General features: G+C 36.3%; 1 protein-coding gene across 2 annotated transcripts in view; it reads right to left on the bottom strand.

The window, feature by feature from the left end:
• LOC144297262 (ovostatin homolog 2-like) overlaps positions 1 to 3662 on the bottom strand; it is a 51072-nt gene extending 47410 nt beyond the window's left edge. For both annotated transcript variants that reach the window (XM_077871118.1, XM_077871119.1), the window contains exons 1-5: positions 3461 to 3662; positions 2959 to 3142; positions 2286 to 2442; positions 1458 to 1510; positions 1003 to 1023 (exon numbers count right to left, since the gene is read on the bottom strand). In XM_077871118.1, coding sequence (XP_077727244.1) covers positions 1003 to 1023; positions 1458 to 1510; positions 2286 to 2442; positions 2959 to 3142; positions 3461 to 3525 — 480 coding nt within the window. In that variant the 5' untranslated portion in view covers positions 3526 to 3662. The remainder of the gene's footprint in view (positions 1 to 1002; positions 1024 to 1457; positions 1511 to 2285; positions 2443 to 2958; positions 3143 to 3460) is intronic.
• Between the last annotated feature and the right edge of the window lie 17128 nt (positions 3663 to 20790).

The raw sequence follows: 20790 nt of genomic DNA, 5'->3' as shown, positions 1-20790 counted from the left end.
GAACTTATTTCTAAAGGAATCAGATGCAGCTGGCATTGAGAATAAAACGACAGAGGATGGCAGAGAGGTTAAGTAGAAGAAGCCTGGATCCTTGGTAATATAATGTTGTTACTGTCCCCACACTTAAGCACCTACACTCAGACGTAGGGGTTTGTGAAAATAAGCCTTTTACTCATTGAAGCCAATGTTAACTAAGCTTTCTGTTGCTTTCCGTGGAACATGATGCTAACTGAATTAGGATGTGAAGATAATACTATTTACAGATTATTAATAATGCAGAAAGCATAAAAATGGCTGACTTGATATTTATCCTGCTAAAAGGATGAGCTATTTGCCACCCATATAACAAAGTAAAAAAAAAATTTAAAAAAAGACCATTTGAAGTAGGCATTTACATACATGTTCATTAATGATGATCTCAGTGTATTAACACTTAGACTTAGTTAATAATGGTACATGTTGCATGTAGAAATTAAAATACATATTTTGGAGTTGCTTACAAATAATTTACTGACAGATGTTAAGATTTGAAATGGGTTTGAACTGCACTAGAAATTTGGATTGGTAGGAGACCCCATTATATTTTTTAAAGCAAAGTGTCCATTTTGGAATAATATCACCTAATTTATTTCAAATATTTAGATGTTTATATTTTATATTTCCTTAAAACAAGATGTGGTTAAATTAAGATGGAGAAGGGCCAGTAGCCAAAAAACTCCTCTCAAAAACCTGAGCAATTTTAAATATAAAACTCTCCTACAAGGAGCCCAATCTTTTATTTTCTGTGAAAATCCATTAGGACTGCCTAATAGGACTTAACACTAAAAGTGGCAAACTTTTATTTGAGTCTTCCTCTGATGCCTTACATTGTATAGGTAGATAAAGATTTCTCTTCCCCTTGTTTCAATTATCTTAATTTATAACTACATGTAATGAAAGCTAGACACACATCATTATTTACTGAATATTTTAAAAATGAGTGTGATAAAGCAGATCACTTACCTGAAGTGTGATCAATGGATACTGAAAAGAAAAAAAAATGCGGGTTAATATTGTAATAGAGCTTTTCTTTTTTTTCCCGCCCAGATATTGCATTAATAAGATTATCTGACTTAGTGTTGACTTAACATTCTCAGAAGACAAAATTTCTATAGCTAAGAATGACAAGAAAACCCCAAATGTGAAAGAGATCCCGAACCTCATCGAGGAAGTAGAAAGCAGGTTCCATGCATCCCATTTGTTTTTTCATTATATGTCAAGAAGACCTAAAGAGTATAAATTAACTCACTATAAAGGAAAGTTTTAAATTGGGGAGTCAGCATGCCATATCTATATAGCATTCCATGTTAGAATGGATTTCTGTACTCATGGAAAGCTTCCTGATGACACTTTCGGTAGCAATGAATTTGTTTAATTTGCTTAAATTTCATTGTACCATTAGACAATATTGAACATACCAAATCCTCAACAGGTCTGAACTTGGTATCCAGTGTCACAATGCGAATTTGAACTAAAAGAAAAGAGGAAGAAGGGAAAATATTTTTTCTTGTTATTTTTTTCCCCAGGTATGATTTCTTGTAAATAGATACAGAAATTAATTGTCTTGCTATTACAGAATATTGTAAACCAGTAATTTATCAAAAGAGCCAAAACAAAGTTCATATCCTTCAGAATCCTAGTTTGGTGTTTCTTCTGCTACCTTTTATTTACCACAATAATAAAGAAAATTAGAAGGACTCAGCTTAGGTTAACAGATTTGTGATTATTTCTACTGGTATAAATAATAATAATAAATTAATAATATTTATGGAGTCTTTACTGTGTGCTAGCTACTATTTTACATTGGCTAGCTTATTTTATTCTCACAATATTTCTTCAAGTAAGACATTTTTAGTATGTCTATTCTATAGAGGAAAATAATGAGTCTAAACAGAGGATTAAATATCTTACTTGCCCAATTAGTAAATTATGGAGCAGCAATTGAAACCAAAAAATTTTGTTCCATGTCCCATGCCCATAGTCACTATATTATGGAAGTCTGTCACTAGTATTTTTTAAACATTGAACATGGCATGCACAAGTTTAAGAAGCAAAGCATTCAATTAATGAATTTGGAGGCACTGTTTCATAACTGACCTAGGCAACCAGTAGAAATTCTAGAAATCCATGATCCCATAACATTAAGAATAAACTTAAGACTGATGTTCACATATTTGGATTGCTCTAAATCCGAAGAACGTGTTCCTGAGGCTAGTGACACAAAGGAAACATGAATATTGATTTACCATTCTCTCCAGATTTGTAGATGGGCTTATCTGTCTGCATAAACGTTGCCGTCTCCTCTGAAATGAGTACTACAGATCTCCTCTCAGAGATTTTAAATGTCTTTCCTTTAGCCAACAATGTCACAAAAGCTAATTGCTCAGAGGACATCTGAGAAACCTGTTTATGTTAAAGAGCAGAGAAAGGGAAAATAATTTTTAGACAGAAGCTGGTAAACAATGTCTTAATTTGGCTTCTTAGGCTGAGAGCCTCCACAGAGCACATCATTTCTTAATGGGAGATTTGGAGACCACTTATTACAATTCCTTTATTTAGCATGAGAGCAGTTTCTAATAAACTTATTTTTATGTCTATTATTTTTATGTCTATTTTCCTTTTCTTTGTGCCCTGAGTCCCAGTCTTGCTCCTCTTTACCTGGATTCTCTTTCCTCATATTGTTAAATGGTTCCATCTAAAAAAAAAGTAATTATGTTTTATTATCACTCCCTATGAAAGAAAAATGGCAATATTTCACAAGTTTTGTTATAGGGGTCCCTCTCAGGATTTCTCTAATTCTACTCTCTAGCTTCCACAATTCTTTCCTAATCAAAATTTGTTATCTCTCTCAAAATAACTTTTAAGTAATAATTTCATCACCCCAACATAAGTTCTGAAAAGGCCAATCCAGTGCCTCACCTGGAAATCTGCACAAGTGTAGAAGTTATCCTCTTCCACAGACTGGTCAAAAATAGTGGTATTGTATCCATCATGTTCTAAGACAACACTCAAGGATACAGATTCATTAAGGTTTAAAAGGTGGAGACAAGCCTTTTCGGTAGAATGACTCTGTATCACCGAGGAGACCCATAGGATATACTGCCTATGGAAAGAAAATGATCAACGCTTTAAACCAGTGTAACAGAAATGCAGAACATGCTTAAGAAACAATTACAGCTAATCGAAATATTCCTGAAACATTTTTCACAGTACTGCAATAAACTTGAATATGCAGAGAGAGTTCTCCTAAGAAAAAGATGTTGATTTCCTTTATACATTTGTTTAAAATTTATAAGACAAATCAGCACTCAGTCTCAGAAGTTGAAATGGTGAAATATAATCAAATCTGAACACAGAATGCATTTGATAAGGTCACTTTGCTACTACTATAGTAAGGATAAAGGGTGTAACATTTCCTTACGGTTCTGAGGCCACAGAAACAGTAAAATGAAGCAAAAAGATGCTCAGAATAATGATGGGCACCATTTTAGCCCACTGTCTGAACAATAAAGACTTCAAGGTTAATATTTAATCTCTCTCTTTCCTTCTTAATAGATGTTAGCTGCCCCAACTATCCACTTTCTTCTCTTCCTTCTACTCTGCCTCTCCCTGTACTTCTTTGCTTTTATAGTCAAGCACACTGAAGGATCAGTTACTCTTTGGAACACGTCACATGGGACCCATCAATCACATTAAATGGCCTCTCCCATTACTTCAGTGCAGGACAGGGGTGGGAGGGTGGGGGACTGACTTCCTTCTTAAGAATTTCAGTGTAAGAAGCTGTTCTGGTTTTGGAATCAGCAGTACAGGTTGGACAGGAAGAAAGAGAAAACAAAGAAAGCCATTGTGTGACACTTAGGAGTACATTAGTTTGGTTTAGCACTTCCCCCCACAGGGCTGACCACAGTATCAAAAGCATTAATAGATAGGAATTTGCACTTGGAAGAAAAATACCTCTCCAAAGAGCTGTTATCATCGCAATTGCCAAATGGTAAATTTTTCAGGCTGTTGAGGATAGTAGTATAGTATATCTGATGTTTTCAAAACACAGATGCAAATAGATATCTCAAGATAGGCTTGTTTTACAGATAATTGGGATGGTTGTTATTCTTTTATAAATCCAAAGAAACTAAAGACCTCTTGACTATGTCTCTGGTGTGTTGATTTTCCCAGTTTTTTAAACAGTATTTTCTATTTCAAGTTTTGATAGAGTTAGTATATCTGCCTTGAAGAACATCATATTATGCCACGAAGGGGGAACTGCTTTCAGTCTTTATTCCTAAAAGAAATAGGCTGGCAGGGCCTCACACATACAAAAGGGAAAACAATAACAATTATACAGATGAGCAACTATACACATTCTCCGGAATGTGAGAGCAAGGCTCCTTGTTGACTGCACTTTGTATCCTAATGCAAGAGTGTGTTCACAAAAGCTCTGACTGATCATGTTGCTCTCTCAGTACATGTGAGACACTGCTCCCTTCCTTATTTTTATGTAGGACTTTTATTTTTGTCTGCCTTTTTTCTAATCCTGCATAGGAAGGGTTAGTTCTCTTGAAATCTCTGTTTCAGCACCAATCCTCAATTGTTAACCTGTCCTGCCAGTTTTAAGATTTAATTTCTTTCTACTGGAACCTCAAACTGTTCATCTTTGTTTTTTGACCAATACCCTAAGCTTTGATAGCCAGTTAGGCTCATTATCAGAACCACTCTGTCCACTCTGCTCCCGAGACTCATAAGATACATTAAATCACTAGCTTCTCAAACAATTAAAGCTCACCAGCTTTCACTCACCAGTATTCAAGACAAACAGTACCACAAGGCAGATTGATTACAGATCAAAGCAACTAATTCTTTATTCCCAAGGCTGATAAATCCAAAGAATTGAAATTTCTCTACAATATTTCATTTTTCCAAATATAAAACTTTTATGCTGTTTAAATAATTCTGTTTATTTTAACTTTAATCAAGGCAATTTACTGTTAACAAAAATGTATGTTTTACCCAGTTGTTTTAATTCATCTTCGGGACTAGCATGCTTTTACGATATCTTTTCTTTAAATATAATTTTATCTGATTAACATGGTCTTCAGGTTAATGGGCTTTTATCCCAGAGACTTCAGGCATGACTCCAATGTTACCTATTGAGTACTTGAGATGTATTGGCCATAGTACTAGGTTCTATAAATCAAAAGATGAGTAAGACTCAATTCTCTAAGGTAGTTTATCTTCTAGTAGAGAAGTGAATAAAGGAAGGGATGAAGGGAAGGAAGAAGGAGAGAAGGAAGAAAGAAAAGAAAGGGAAGGGAAAAAAGAAGAGAAGAGGGAAGGATATGGAAGAAGGGAAGGAGAGAGAAGATGAAGGAAGAGAGGAACTATAGGCAAGAAAAGGCATTTCCTAAGTACTTGATATCTAGCAGGCAGTGTACGAGGTGCTGTTATTGACAGTATCTCATTGAATCCCCCCAAAATACAATTTTAAATGTATTACTTATTCTTATCTTACAGATAAGAAAATACAGTATCAAAAAAAGTCATTAATTTTCATGGGGCCTCTAAGACAGCAAGTCTTGGAAGAATTTCTTTTTAACAATCATAAGGTGAATGAGATGGAAGGGTATGTTCATGTGCAAGAATATGAAAGGACATGGATTAATATACTCTGTTCTAAGTTCTCAGTTGGTTTTTGCTGAGCAAAGGCATATGCAATGGAAAAAAAGATATTACATCATCATTTGACAGATTCCATACTATTTAAGTTATTGGTATTTACTGCTATAGGAACACCTCTATTCACTCATTCATTTGGCACATATTTATTAAGTGCCTATTATCTGCCAGAATTGTGGTAGATGGTAGGAATGAAGAGGTGAATATAAGTTTTAGAGTTATTCTATAGGAAGGGCAGAGGCTCAATAACTAATAATTCCTTATAATCATGGTAAGTATCACAGAAGAGAAACAACTACAGGGCACTGTGGGAATGTATGTTGGGGAGTAAACCAGGTCCTGAAAAGAAAATAAACCGGATCCTGTTGATAAACAAATATGTAAGCCTACTTCTTTTCCCAGAATAGTTCTCTGTCAACTTTGTAGGATGTGTAAATGCAAATTGCAAGGCCACGTGATACAAAGACTATCTTATATTGGAACTATAAACAATGCTCAATGGACTCACATTAAAACAATAAATTGGAAAGCTGGGAAAGAATTTAACAAGAAGGCTTTGAGTTGGAAATATTAACATGATTATGAATTTTCCAGGTATAGTAGAAATTGAAGAAAGTGATACTGATGTGACAGCTTAAAATTTTAAAAAATCAAGTATAATTATTAGGTAGTGTTATATTAGTTTAAGGTGTACAATATAATGATTCAACAATTCTGTCCATTACTTAGTACTCGTCATGATAAGTGTACTCTTAATTCTCCACCTATTTAACCCATCCCCTCACCTACCTCCTCTCTGGCAAGCACCTGTTTTATTTAAGATTCTGGCTTTTGGTTTCTGTCTTTTTTTCCTTTGTTCATTTGTTTTGTTTCTTAAATACCACATATGAGTGAAATAATATGGTATTTGTCTTTCTTTGACTGGTTTTACTTAGCATTATAACCTCTAGATCCATTCATGTTGTTGCAAATGGCAAGATTTCATTCTCCTTTATGGCTGAGTAATATTCCATCGTATATATGTATATCACAGTTTCTGTACCCATTCATCTATGGCTAAACACTTGGGTTGCTTCCATATCTTGGCTATTGTCAATAAGGCTGCAAAAATTATAGGGGTACATATATCTTTTGAATTAATTTTTGTTTTCTTTGGGTAAATACCCAGTAGTGGAATTTCTGGATCATACAGTAATTCCATTTTAAATTTTTTGAGGAGCCTCCATACTGTTTTCCACTTGGTTGCTCCAGCTTGCATTCCCACCAACAGTGTATCAGAGTTCCTTTTCAAAACTTCACCAACATTTGTTGTTTCTGAAATAATAGCTTTTTGAAGAAAATTATAACCAAATATTATGTGTATTTAAAAAATAATAGTATCAGAGAAAACAGTGTGGTATGGAGTGACATTCAATAAGGAGATTGACAAAGGTTGTGGTTGGCTTGTGAGAAGTCTTTTTCTTATGCTAAGAAGACTGAATGTTATTTTGAAGGGTAATGGAGATAATGACTCTGTACTCCATAGAAAATAGAAAGAAGTAAAATAGTGGCAAGAGAAGTATACGTAAGCCAGCTCAAAGACTATTCTAAGTTACAAAGGTAAGGGACTGAACAATAGGAGTATCTCCTCAAGAAACATTTTGTATACTCCAGTTGAGCAAAATTGACAAAATAGGGATGACAAAACAAATATATAGATGAAGTGATGATTTAAGTTTGGTATATACTAAATATGAGGAACTGCAGTGCAACAAAGATGGGATACCCAGTAGACAGGTTAAATAATAAATTTGGTGCTTTTTTAAAAGTTGGATCAGTGAATATAGATTTGGAAATCATTACATCATATATATGATGTTTAATATCATAGGTTGCTAAAATTATAGACGAAAATCATTAAACAAAGGTAAGAAGGTAGCCAATGCTACCAGAAAGTCTGATGAAGATGTAGCTTCTCTGCTACTTCAGTAAGGTGATACTCATCAGGTATGGGGCAATACTGGTTTATTTCCCTAGCACCATTGAGATTAATCTGAGGCAATACCTTAAAATGTTTTGACATTTTATGTTTTATAAATTCTTTAAACAGCAAGAAAACATTTTCTTGATTTTAGCTACATAATTAATAATAGTCCATTTTAAGTGTCAGAAATTTAAAATCTATTTCAGAGTTCCTGAGGAAATCTTGAACTTCTAGCTCACCTTTATGAAATGTTTAAGCCAACATTACAAATAAGAGTATTTCTCAAGACCAGTAATTTATAGGCACTTAATTATGTTTTAAAATAAAACTATTCAGTTCCTGATGTTGCAATCCATTGAAAAGGAAATCACCTTTTCGCCTAAAACAACCTGCTTGACAAGTAAAATTACCCTTCTTGTTCTCAGATGTTTTTTTTCTGCATCACTGATTGGTTGTTAAGGTTGCCAAGAAATTTCTAATCACACAATACCCACCTGTGGATGAGTGATTAAAATAAAAGTAATGGGGAAAACCAGATGGATGATGAATGGCCACCTGAATACTTCTGATGTGACAAGTTTTACAAAACCACGTTTTTCAACTCTGCAAACAAAATTCAACAGGGTCAAAGGTACAATTTTCCAAGATAAACTGTGGCCAGTTTATCCTTCCATTTGCTTCAGCATCCACTACCAATCCTAAATAATATCACTCCACCCAAACAGACAAATAAATTAACAGAGAAATGTCAAATGGAGTCATTACCAAATGCTACCAGCCATATAGTGGTTCAGACATGTTCAGTACTACAATTCTTTTCTTTACTAGAGAAAAAGTTTGAGGTGAAGTGTGGATGAGATGGGGGAAGATCCCATCAAAAAGATGTCATTTAAGGATCTTCAGGTTTCAATTTTATTTTATCTAAAAATCAGAAGCTTCAGTTAGATGTACTCCCTATCCAGAACTACTGTTACACTTTAACTTGAGTAGGCTGAATAGTACCTCAATAAATGGAACTTGAAAGACATTAGATTAAGAAGAAATTCTAGGAACCTGGATATTAGGCATGAGAAATAAGGTATGATTCTTTCTCCCCCAGAATAAAGGGAGATAAAAGTTAGCTAACCCAGGTTTCTGAATTCCTCTGAATTGGTAGAGTTCTTTTTCCTTCTATAATCAACTAGATTGATAAAACCAACTTAGATGGCACTTTTTTGAAGATGAAGGGAGGAAATGGGACACCGTGTCCTTATTTTCTTGTATATGTTTTCCTTAGCTTCCAAAATGAAGAGATAGTATCATAAAGAGAAATAACCTAAGCTGAGCGGATCTGATCTAGTTTGTTGTGATTATCTGGGCAATCAAACTACCTTGAGTAACCCGTCTGGTCTGGACACCTAGCTCATAGTGATGACTATGGTGATATTTATACGTGATCTTAGCCAAAAGGCTGAGAAGCAATGACTATGGTGATGTTTAAAAGAATATGTTTATATATTATTCTTGCCACATTATTTCATATAATTTTATGCATTAGTCTTTCTACTACTTTCTAATAGGACAATGATACAGGGATGATATATGTAATGGTAATCTGTATTGGTATGGTCTGAGTTATAGTTTCAAAGATATTTTCTCACTGCCTGTTTTGCCTTAGGCCAGTCCACATTTCTTTCTAACTCTGACATTGTTTTTCAGATGGTAAATCTCAAGCACAGTAAGCTGAATTGTTACTCTGACACTCATGGAACAAGGGAAGACATAATTCAGTAATTTGGCTCAAATGCCATTCTACAATCAATCCATTCATAGTTAGTTGATCATCATCTTTCAGGGATACCCCTGGGGCATGATTGCCAAATTGCTACTCCCATGTAGCACATGGGAATTTGTCATTTCCTTCTTGTCTTTGGATTCTTGTCAATGCCTATGAACTAAGCGTTGCTTGAAAAGACCTACAGCTAATTATCTAGGTAAGGATATAAAAAATGGGGTTCATTTAAAAGAATTTGTCATTTATTTAACAAATAATTGCTGGATATCTATTATCTGCTAAACCTTGAAAAATGTATTGGGAATTCAGCAGTTAACAAGGTATGAGTGACTCCCACTCTAAAAGGCTTTACAACCTAATGGGATAGACATTATATTTTATTTATTTTTAAGATTTTACTTATTTCAGAGAGACAGGTGGGAGTGGCATAGGGAGGGAATAAGCAGACTTCTCACTGAGCAGGGAGTCCAACTCAGGGCTCTATCCCAGGACCCTGGGACCATAATCTGAGCCAAAGGCAGACACTTAACTGACAGAGCTTCCCAGGCACACCTGGAAGATACATTTTATTTTATTTTATTATTTAATTTAATTTAATTTAATTTAATTTTATTTAAAAGATTTTATTTATTTATTCATGATAGAGAAAGAGAGAGAGAGAGAGAGGAAGAGAGGCAGAGACACAGGCAGAGGGAGAAGCAGGCTCCATGCAGGGAGCCCGACGTGGGACTCCATCCCAGGTCTCCAGAATCACGCCCTGGGCCAAAGGCAGGCGCCAAACCGCTGAGCCACCCAGGGATCCCCTGGAAGATACATTTTAGAAAGTAGTTATAAAACAGTATGACAGCCCCTTGATAGGAGTAGTGCAAGGTGGACAAGGAGTAAGTAAGAGAGGTGGCCAGGGCAGCAGGGAAGTCTACCTCCTCAAAAGTGTGATACTGCAGGTAAAAGACAGGTACATGTTTGTAATGGAAAAATATGTCTGTTGTTGGGGTAAGTAATAGGACTCAAATGAAGGAAAAAATGTGCCATAACTTAAAAGTAAGGGAATGTCTATCAAGTACAAGGCTTCAGAGTAACCAGAGTAACTTGAATACAGAAAGAGAGAATAGGATATAGTGCAATGTGAGACAGCCAGCAAACTGAGGTGCCAAATCATGAGGACATTTTGTTTTTATTTTGTTCAAATTAAAGTGTCTTATATGTGGCACTGACAGAAATAGTTGCTTGTATTGGAAACTGGGTTCAAGGATGTTCTAAGACTGGTGTCATTCAAATTTGCTAATTATAATATTCAGAACATTTCAGATAAACTCAGTCTTTTACATCAATCAATCCACCAGTCATCTTTCCAGCATGTGAGATTATCATTTTTCCTTCTTGAGGGAATGTTTGGTGAGCTGTTTCATATATGTTAATAAGTTCAGTAATGGATTTACGCATGGAAAAAAGGTTTATTAGAGCAATTATTTAGAAAAAATAAAGAAAGCAACATTTATTCAACCTTTATTATATGCTAGACCCTGTGCTAGATAGTTTCTTGACACTTTCTCCAGTAAATTTAGCTTAGGAAAAAGAGAGTAATGAGAAATGCATTGGATTAAATGACAACTACTGACCCACAGGCTTCAGATAGAAGTTGAATTCCCTAACTGGAGTCATAAAATCCCAGGAAACAAGACACTGATATTCCTTTCTAAAAAGTGTTGTCCGGGGATGCCTAGGTGGCTCAGTGGTTTAGCGCCTGCCTTCGGCCCAGGGCGTGGTCCTGGGGTCCTGGGATTGAGATCCGTATGGGGCTCCCTGCATGGAGACTGCTTCTCCCTCTGCCTATGTCTCTCCCTTTCTCTCTGTGTCTCTCAAGGATAAATAAATAAAATCCTTAAAAAAATAAATAAATAAAAAGTGTTGTCCTATGGTGCTGAGCAGCCATTTTCTTTGAGACGGGAATTTCTTTACTCTTTGGAGCCCCTAGAGGAGGGTCTTCCAGTCTTGGCACTAGTGACATCTTGGGCTGGATAATTCTTTGTTGTAGGGATTGTCCTGTGCCTTGTAAAATGTTCAGCAGAATCCTGATCTCTATTCACTAGATGTTAGTATGTTGTCACCACCAAAAATATCTCCAGACATCGCCAAACATCCTCTGGGGGCCAAATTTTCCTCAGTTGAGAACCCCAGAACAGGGATGCCTGGGTGGCTCAGCGGTTGAGCATCTGCCTTTGGCCCAGGGCGTGATCCTGGAGACCGAGGATCCAGTCCCACATCAGGCTCCCTGCATGGAGCCTGCTTCTCCCTCTGCCTGTCTCTCTCTCCCTCTCTCTCTCTGTGTGTCTCTCATGAATAAAAATAAATAAATAAATAAAATCTTAAAAAAAAAAAAAAAATACAAGAACAATGTTTGCCAATCAATAATGCAAGAAAACCTGAGAATAAGATACTGGTTTTGAGGACAAAGTTTGCATTAATCCCTGGGGTATAAGGAAACCTGACAGCATATTAAGTTCTTTGTTCTGAAGTTATATTTTTCCTACATGCTTGGCATCAAATGTCCTTTCTTTTATAGAGTAATGGTAAAAATAAATGACTGTACATTAACAAAATATTTATTTATTTTAGAGAAAGAGCATGTGAGCAGGCTGGGGAGGGGGCAGCAGGGGAGGACAGAATCCCCTCTGATCGTGGGAGCTGTAGGGCTCCCTCTATGCCTCCACCCTGAGCCAGGACCTGAGCTGCCACCAGGAGTCTGTTGCTTAACTGACTGAACCACGCAGGTGCCCCAATGATGGTACCTTTTAATTTGTAGTCCTTTACATAGCAAAATCTTAAAAAAACAGCCACCTTTGTCAATTTCCTAATTTTTTTAAACTTGTTTTATTGATCTATGAAATCCTCTTCTATAGAGGAAATTTAATGACCATGTCATTGAAACAGAAATATTCTTATAACATCTGGGAAGAAAATATCTGGGCTAATTCTAACTAACTTGGAAATAGCAAAGTTTGCCTTACAACCCCACACATCTCAGTCTCCTAACTACCCTTAAAGTAGTCACTGTGTATTGGGGAGTAAGGCAAATTAATGGCCGATTTCCACACAAGGCGTATAATTCCAAGGATATGCTTAAGAACACAATATTATTTACAGTTTTTGGAGATCTCAAGTGGGACTTCTATAAGTCATCAGTGTTAAGGTATAGACTGGCATAGCCTCCCAGCTGGCTGATATCCCTTAAGAGTCCCAGTTGAGTTCTAATAATTCAGGCTAATTCTTTCTTTCTTCCTTCCTTTCTTCCTTCCTTCCTTCCTTCCTTCCTTCCTTCCTTCCTTCCTTCCTTCCTTTTCTTCTCCTTCTTCTTCTTCTTCTTCTTCTTCTTCTTCTTCTTCTTCTTCTTCTTCTTCTTCTTCTTCTTCTTCTTCTCCTCCTCCTTCCTTCCTTCCTTCCTTCCTTCCTTTCTTTCTTTTCTTTCTTTCTTTCTTTCTTCTTTCTTTCTTCTTTCTAGATTTTACTTATTTATTTATGGGAGACACACTGAGAGAGGCAGAGATATAGGCAAAGGGAGAAGCAGGCTCTCCATGGGGAGCCTGATGCAGGACTCAATCCCAGGACCCCAGTTTCATGACCTGAGCCAAAGGCAGAAACTCATCCATTAAGCCACCGAGGTGCCCCTAGTCTTTCTTTTTTGAGGGACTGCGTGAGGAAAGTCAGTCCAACTTTCCCTTTGTCCAAGCCAACAGCTGGGTGTCATATATGGAACCCACTAAGGCAATAAACAGGAATGGGGAATACACTGGAGGTGTGGCAGAAGTTTTGCATGGGAGATGCAAGAGCTGTAGCTATCCCTCCCTATTTCTAATAGACTTCCTGGAAATGTTAATGGGAAGAACAATAAAAAAAGTGATTGGAACTCTTTGGTGGAAGATGGTAGACCTAATGCTGATACAAAATTAAGTCACTTGAAACAGTTTGATAAAGCTGCACCCAGGGCATAGTCCTTCATGAGGAAGCAACTAGGTATGATTTTGAAAAACAAATATCACTAATATTCCCCTTTCTCCATACCTCCTGGTGTCTAAGATATTCTCTCCCCAGGTGTTAGAATTGATACTCTATTTCCACATCCAAAAAGTCAGTGTGTCTCATTTCAGTAGCTATAACTTCATTTTTTTTCCAGTCATCCCTTACTTGCACCCTGATCTTTTGTTCAAAAATGTCAGGTACAAGAGAAATAAGAGCGTTTAAAAAATAAAATTTACAGAGACCTGTAATGTGCTCTACTGTGGCCCACATGGACCACTCCAGGAGAATTCAGCAAGCAGTGTATTCAACCAAGTGATCATTATTCTTGCAATCTGGAACCGTGTCACTCCAGCAAGACAGTCACATGGCTGAAGCACAGTTGAGTTTGAATTTCCTAGGCTCAAACCTTGTCTGTTGAATTTGGATGTCTGTACCCCATCATAGGATTGGATAGGCTGATGGTCTGGAGATCTGCCTTGTTTCAGGTGTGCAGTCAAAAAAAGTTTGAGTCTTTCCCCTATCCAGAGTTCTCTAGCATACCCAGACTGATGCATATGGTCTTTGGTCCTCCTTGGGGTCAGAGAGATCTCTGTACCATCTCCAGTCCCTTTTTGCTTTAGAGCAGCTGAGGTCAGGGTAAAGGAATGGGAGGGCTCAGGGAGCATGGAAGGAAATAAACTGTATCAGTAAGGAAGTCACACTTATTTTCAGTTCTGAGAGGATGGTGAATGCAAATGGATCAACCAAATGAAGTTGTAGTGAACTTCTACCCACCAAAAGCTGGACATATTTATTGCTGATATCATTTGTTTAAACTTTAAGGACTCTGGGATCCTTGGGTGGCGCAGTGAAACGTTTAGCGCCTGCCTTTGGCCCAGGGCACGATCCTGGAGACCCGGGATCAAATCCCACGTCGGGCTCATGGAGCCTGCTTCTCCCTCTGCCTATGTCTCTGCCTCTCTCTCTCTCTCTCTGTGTGACTATTATTAAAAAAAAAAAAAAAAAAAAAAAAAAAAAAAAACTTTAAGGACTCTGATTTAGCAGCTATACCCACATTGGATTTTGGCTAGGGTCACAGGACTTGAGGCTTTATGTTCATAGTAACATCCTTGACAGTTACATTGATGTATCAACTTGACTGAACTAGGGTATAGGCAGTAAACATTATTTTTAGGTGTGTCTGGAAGCCATTAGCATTTGAATCAGTAGACTGAGTAAAGAAGATCTGCCTTGACCAAAGTGGATAGGCATCATCTAATCCACTGAAGGCCAGAACAGAACAAAAAGGCAGAGTAAGGGCAAATTCTCTCTCTTCTTGAGCTGGAGCATCCATATTCTGTTCTCAGACATCAGATCTCTGGGTTCTTAGGCCTTTGGATCAGAATGAATTATACTATTGGCTTTCCTAGTTCTCCAGTTGGAGCCAACATATTGTGGCATATCTTAGCCTCCATAAGCAAATTAATCAATTCCAATAATAAATCTCTACTCTATCTATCTATCTATCTATCTATCTATCTATCTATCTATCTATCTATCATCTATCATCTGTCTTTTTTAAAGATTTGTTTATTTATTCATGAGAGACCCAGAATGAGAGAGGGAGGCAGAGACATAGGCAGAAGGAGAAGGAGGCTCCTTGCAGGGGGCCCTGATGTAGGACTTGATCCTGGATTCCATGATCATGACCTGAGCTCAACCGCTGAGCCACCCAGGAGTTCCTCTATCTATCTATCTATGAATCATCTATCATCCCATTGTTTCTTTTTCTTTCAAAAACTCTGGCTAATATATATCCTTTCCTTCTCCTGCTTGTAGAAGAGTAAGCAATTAAGGTACCATTCAGGCAATTCGTTTCAATTCTACCTTTTACCCACTCAACCTTTAAGCATGTACTAACAGGTAGGAGGTTGGAGTACCTTCCTCCTCTCTACTCACCTAGCACTTGAGTGAGAGCATTCATCAGCAGATCCTAGGAAGTTTTCTAATATTCCCTAGCTCGACCCACAGAACTCTTGTCCTTTCTCTTCTAGAAGTGCATGCTTCTGTCAGTAACCCATTTTCATTTTCCAAAAGTGTCAAGAAACTGTAAACAATATGAGGTTTTATCCTATTTTCAAGCTAACAAGTTAGCCATTTATTTCATGAAAGTCAGCAGAGGATACTAGACTCCTGGAGCAGAAACAAAGCAACTTTATTATTCACAGTAACCAGTATAAATCACACGTTCACTTTGGTTTCCATGGTCCTTCCCAGTTCCACAGGAACAACATGCAATGAACCAGACAAATGCTACATGAATAGTGGGTGGGAGTCACAGATTAGTAGCCCCAACCTTGAGAAAACTTGATCTTTTAGAGTAGGCTGCAAACAAACCTATCTGATCTTTGCTTCAGGCAAAGGTTATTTTTTTTAAACACTAAAAATAGATGAAATAAATTATTTTAAAAGTAAAAGAGACATTACTTATATTGGACAGGAAATCTGCCTTCTACTCGGGAGGGAGACACGGTCTGCATTATCTAAGGCTGTTCACTGTATAAGGTCCTTGAAAAGATGGTCTAGAAGAAAATATTATTAGTGTCTCTATTCCCAAAATGTGCACAGAGGCCTGTGGAGAATTGTCTACCAATAATATTTATGTATCATATGCATTATTTTTCTTCTTTCTTTTTTCACGGTTTTAGAAATCCTGCCATATCATTATATGGAGTGAATCATTATTGATATATAAGGACCCTTAGATTAATTTTAATCTTTTTAAAAAATATTTTATTTATTTATTTATTCATGAGAGACACAGAGAGTCAGAGACATAAGCAGAGAGAGAAGCAGGCTCCCTGTGGGGAGCCCGATGTGGGACTCAATCCCAGGACCTATGATCAGGACCTGAGCCAAAGGCAGATGCTCAACCACTGAGCCACCCAGGTGTCCCTAATTCTAATCTTTTGCTCTTAGAAGCAGTGCTACAATAAAATCTGATATAAATTTTTTTATACCTGGACAAGTGTTATCTGTAGGAAAAATTTTCCAGAAGTGGAATTTCTAAGTCAAAATTAATGTCATTTCAATTTAAATAAAGATTGGTAAATTGCCCTCCATATGTGCTTTACCATTCTGTACTACCATTAGTGATGCCTGTTTTTAAAATTTATTTATTTTAAAGATTTTTATTTACTCATGAGAGACACAGAGAGGCAGAGACACAGGCAGAGGGAGAAGCAGGCTCCTCACAGGGAGCCTGTGTGGGACTCATCCCTGGAACTGAGATCACACCCTGAGCCAAAGGTAGACACTCAAACACTGAGCCACTCAGGTGTCCTGTGATGCCTGTTTTAAAACTGCCTTGTCGACAGAATGCATGGTCCAATTTTTAGACTTGTGCCAACATGATAGATAAAAATAGTAGTTTTGGTTTGTATTTGCTTTATGATGAGTGAAATTGAACATGGTTTTATATGTTTACATGCCATGTATATTCATTTATTTATTTGATAAGTTTTGGTTAAAATCTTTTGTTTATTTTTCTGTTGGATTGCTGTTTTGATTTGTTTACCTTTCTGGTGGCTCTCTATACCCAAAGAAAATTAGCTCACATGAAGATTATTGATTTCTGAATATTCACTTATATTTTGCTGACTTGTTTCATAAGAATATTTCAAATGATTCCTTTGAGTTTTTCAAGGATATAATAATATTGTATGCAAATAATTAAAGTTTCAGATATATATTTTTCACTACCCTTTGGGTAGAAAATTCTCCAGATTGTAATTGAACAGGAAAAAATTCAGATCTCAGTGATGTAGATAAATTTGTTCTTTTCTATTCACTCATTAATTCATTATAATTACTGAGTACCTGCTGTATTCCTGGCAATGGAAATCATCCTTTGAAAAAGCGAAGGAAAGAAGCATCTGGGTTTTGTTTATGCCTTGGGAAAAAGAAATGCATTATTCACCGTAATTAAGATTTGTTGGTGTTAACTGACTAGAAAAGGGACAAAATGCTGTAGTATAAAATTTCTAAAGAAAACATTTTTGAGGTAGAATATATTTAATGGATCCAGTGTTAACAGCTTGCTGCATCTCATAAACACATCAGTGATGAGTAGATAGATGTTGGATAAGGATTCACGATTATCTAAACCGATAAATATAATATTTATTAAAGTAGATTAAGTATAGTTCAAAGTATGTTCTTAATATTGAAAAATAACATGTGAAATGTGACTAAGTCATCTTTATATATAAATGAAAATATTTGTGTATGATAGAGAATATATTCACAATATTGCTAGTATTAGAGAGGTAGAATGTACTGTGTTTAACGTGTGGGCTGTGGAGCCTTCCAGGTTCAAATCTAGACTCTTTTATTTACAAACTGATATTGGGCATGTTGAAACCTTCTTGAAACTGATACCTACATCTTCAAAATAAGGAAAATAATGGTACCAATCTTATAGAGTTCTTATGAGGATTAAATGTATAAACAAAGATAAAGTGAACAAGGGCACCTGTGTGGCTCAGTGGTTGAGCATCTATCTTTGGCTCAGGTCAAGATCCAGGGATCCTGGGGATGGAGTGTCACATCAGGCTCCCTGCAGGTAGCCTGCTTCTCCCTCTGCCTATGTCTCTGCCTCTCTCTCTGTGTCCCTCATGAATAAAGAAAATTTTTAAAAAGATAAAGTGAACAATCTTTGTTACAGAGTGAAAAGCTCAGTAAATGTTAGGACATGTAAGGTGAGGTAAGACATGGAGTGTAAGCAAAGTAAAACTCTTTGACCTGACCTCACGTCTGCTTTTGTAGAATGTGGTGATTGAACGATACACAGTCCCTATGATTGCTTTTATGTTTATACATTTTATCTCTAAGGTTAGACCAATTGATATTCCAAGAAATAAATAGAATTGATTGTTTAGGAGAGCAAGTGGTCATTTGCTTGGTGCCAGGGCAGTGATTTGCGTTGTTCCAGGAAGGAGGAAGGAGAATTGCTCCCTATGACTTGGACTCTGCCTAATTGATCTGAATTGTGCAAATTAGTACAACAATATTTGATTAGTCCAATATAAACATGGGCAGATTTCATCTTTACCAAAACCAAACACCGGGACCAAAAAAATAAAAAAATAAAAAAATAAATCCAAGGGTAACTGAGCCTTTAGAAAGGCACTTTCCTTTGCAAATTTAGATTGTATAGATAAGAAAGCACTTACTTGGGATTAGAAAACATTCTAGGGTCACAAATATTAAGTCTTTGTTGAAAGCAAAGATCTGAATGGTGAATGTTTTTTTCTTTTGTCTATTGATCTGTGATATCCTTAAAGTATTACACAGAATTAAAGAGAGAAGCTACCAATCTGTTATCCTACATCCAACAAAAAGAAATGGAGCATTTTTGTATTGTAAAATCCTTATTTTTCTAGATAGCCCTGATCAAGAATAATATGCTTTTCTTTTTAATCATGGCTTAGTTTTGAAGAAATAATACTGCTACACAAATTAATTCTTTGTAGAGCAAAACTGGTGATGGTCCAGCTAAGCAAATCACTCAGCATTACCTGTGAATTTTTCTACTTTTTCAAAACGTTCATCCTATTGCATCAATAAAATTGAGAATATCACATATGATTTCATTCCATATCTTTCACAAACTTTCAAACACATTTGAATCCATCTTTCCTCAAGACCTTTTTTAAAAAGATTTTATTTATTTAAAAATAAAGAGGAGAGAGTGCAAACAAGAGGATGGGGAAGGGACAGAGGGAGAGGGAGAGAATCTCAGGCAGACTGCACTGAGCATGGAGCCCAAACCGGGGCTCAGTCCTACAATGCTGAGATCATGACCTGAACTGAAATCAGGAGTTGAGTGCTTAAGTGATGGAGTCACCCAGGAGCCCTTCCTTTTTTTTTTTTTTTAAATGTCAGAAGATTAAATGTCTCTCCTTCATTTAAAAAGGTAAATTCTTCTTCCACCTGTATTTTAGATCCCATTCTGTCCATGTCTTTGAAATCTTACTTCTTAAACAATTGGTCCGTGGCTGAAATAAGCTAACATTTGAATCAACTAGTTTTTGCCTCATTGTAGCTATAAGAATACAGTCTTGAAATGCCTTTGCCATATACAGTTGAACAAAAAATCTTAGCTAAATAGATAAAAATACTTCCTGTTTCAATATTTAAGTCAAATCACATTCACTTTCCTCTGTATAAAAATATCTAGGACTATTGACTTTAGTCTACTTATGAATATTATCAAGAATAACCCTGAGGGGGGGCCTGGGTGTCTCAATGGTTGAGTATCTATCTTTGGCTCAGGTCAGGATCCTGGAGTCCTGGGGATGGAGTGTCATATCAGGATCCCTGCAGGCAGCATGTTTATCCCTCTGCCTCTCTCTTTGTGTCTCACATGAATAAATAAATAAAATCTTAAAAAAAAAAAATAACCCTGAGGCTTGAGGTGGTTAACAGGAGCTGACCCCACATAAAGCCAGTGTAACTGATGGGATCAAGACTCTAAATAAACAAAAGTTGTCTGTTTCTTCAATGATGTGGAGAAAGTGGCACTCTTTGCTTTATATGGATTTCATTTACATAGCTTTAGAATAATACAAATTTTCTAGGTAGGACTTGCTTTTATTTTCAAACCCCAATTTACAGTAACAAGGTCTGAGCTCAACAAAAGTCTAGAACAAAAAGCAAATATATTAAAAAAAAACTTTAAAAAAAAACAAAAAAACAAACAAACAAACAAAAAACTTTGCCCCACTTATGACCTAGTGGACTTCTTTCAATTCCTCAACTAAAAGGTCTTTTTCACCACAAGGTTTTTACCCATGCTATGCTCTATATTTTCATTGCTTGGAAAACCTCTATATTAGACTTCAGGTGTAAGATAATATATTACTAAATTAAATCTCCAGAATAGCATAATCCCCCCATCACTCATGATTTCTCCTTCATTATGTATTGTATTTGAAATAGATGATTCAATATTTGTTCTTTCCTACTTAAATGCAATCTTTATGAGGGCAGAGACTGAAAAGCTATGTCTTCTTTTGTACTGTACTTTCAGTGTCTTAAACTATGTGACATGGTAATTGCTCAATAAATATTTTTTAAATGATTTATAGTATATAATTATATCATAATATGTATAATATGTTATGGTGGAATATAATTCATTCAAGTAATGATTGTGAGTCTGATTTTTTTTTAATTTTTATTTATTTATGATAGTCACACAGGGAGAGAGAGAGAGAGGCAGAGACACAGGCAGAGGGAGAAGCAGGCTCCATGCACTGGGAGCCCGACGTGGGACTCGATCCCG

Source organism: Canis aureus, chromosome 25 (assembly GCF_053574225.1).
Source record: "Canis aureus isolate CA01 chromosome 25, VMU_Caureus_v.1.0, whole genome shotgun sequence".
NCBI classification, from domain to species: domain Eukaryota; kingdom Metazoa; phylum Chordata; class Mammalia; order Carnivora; family Canidae; genus Canis; species Canis aureus.
The sequence above is the reverse complement of the archived record's forward strand: the minus strand, read 5'-3'. Positions and strand labels throughout refer to the sequence as shown.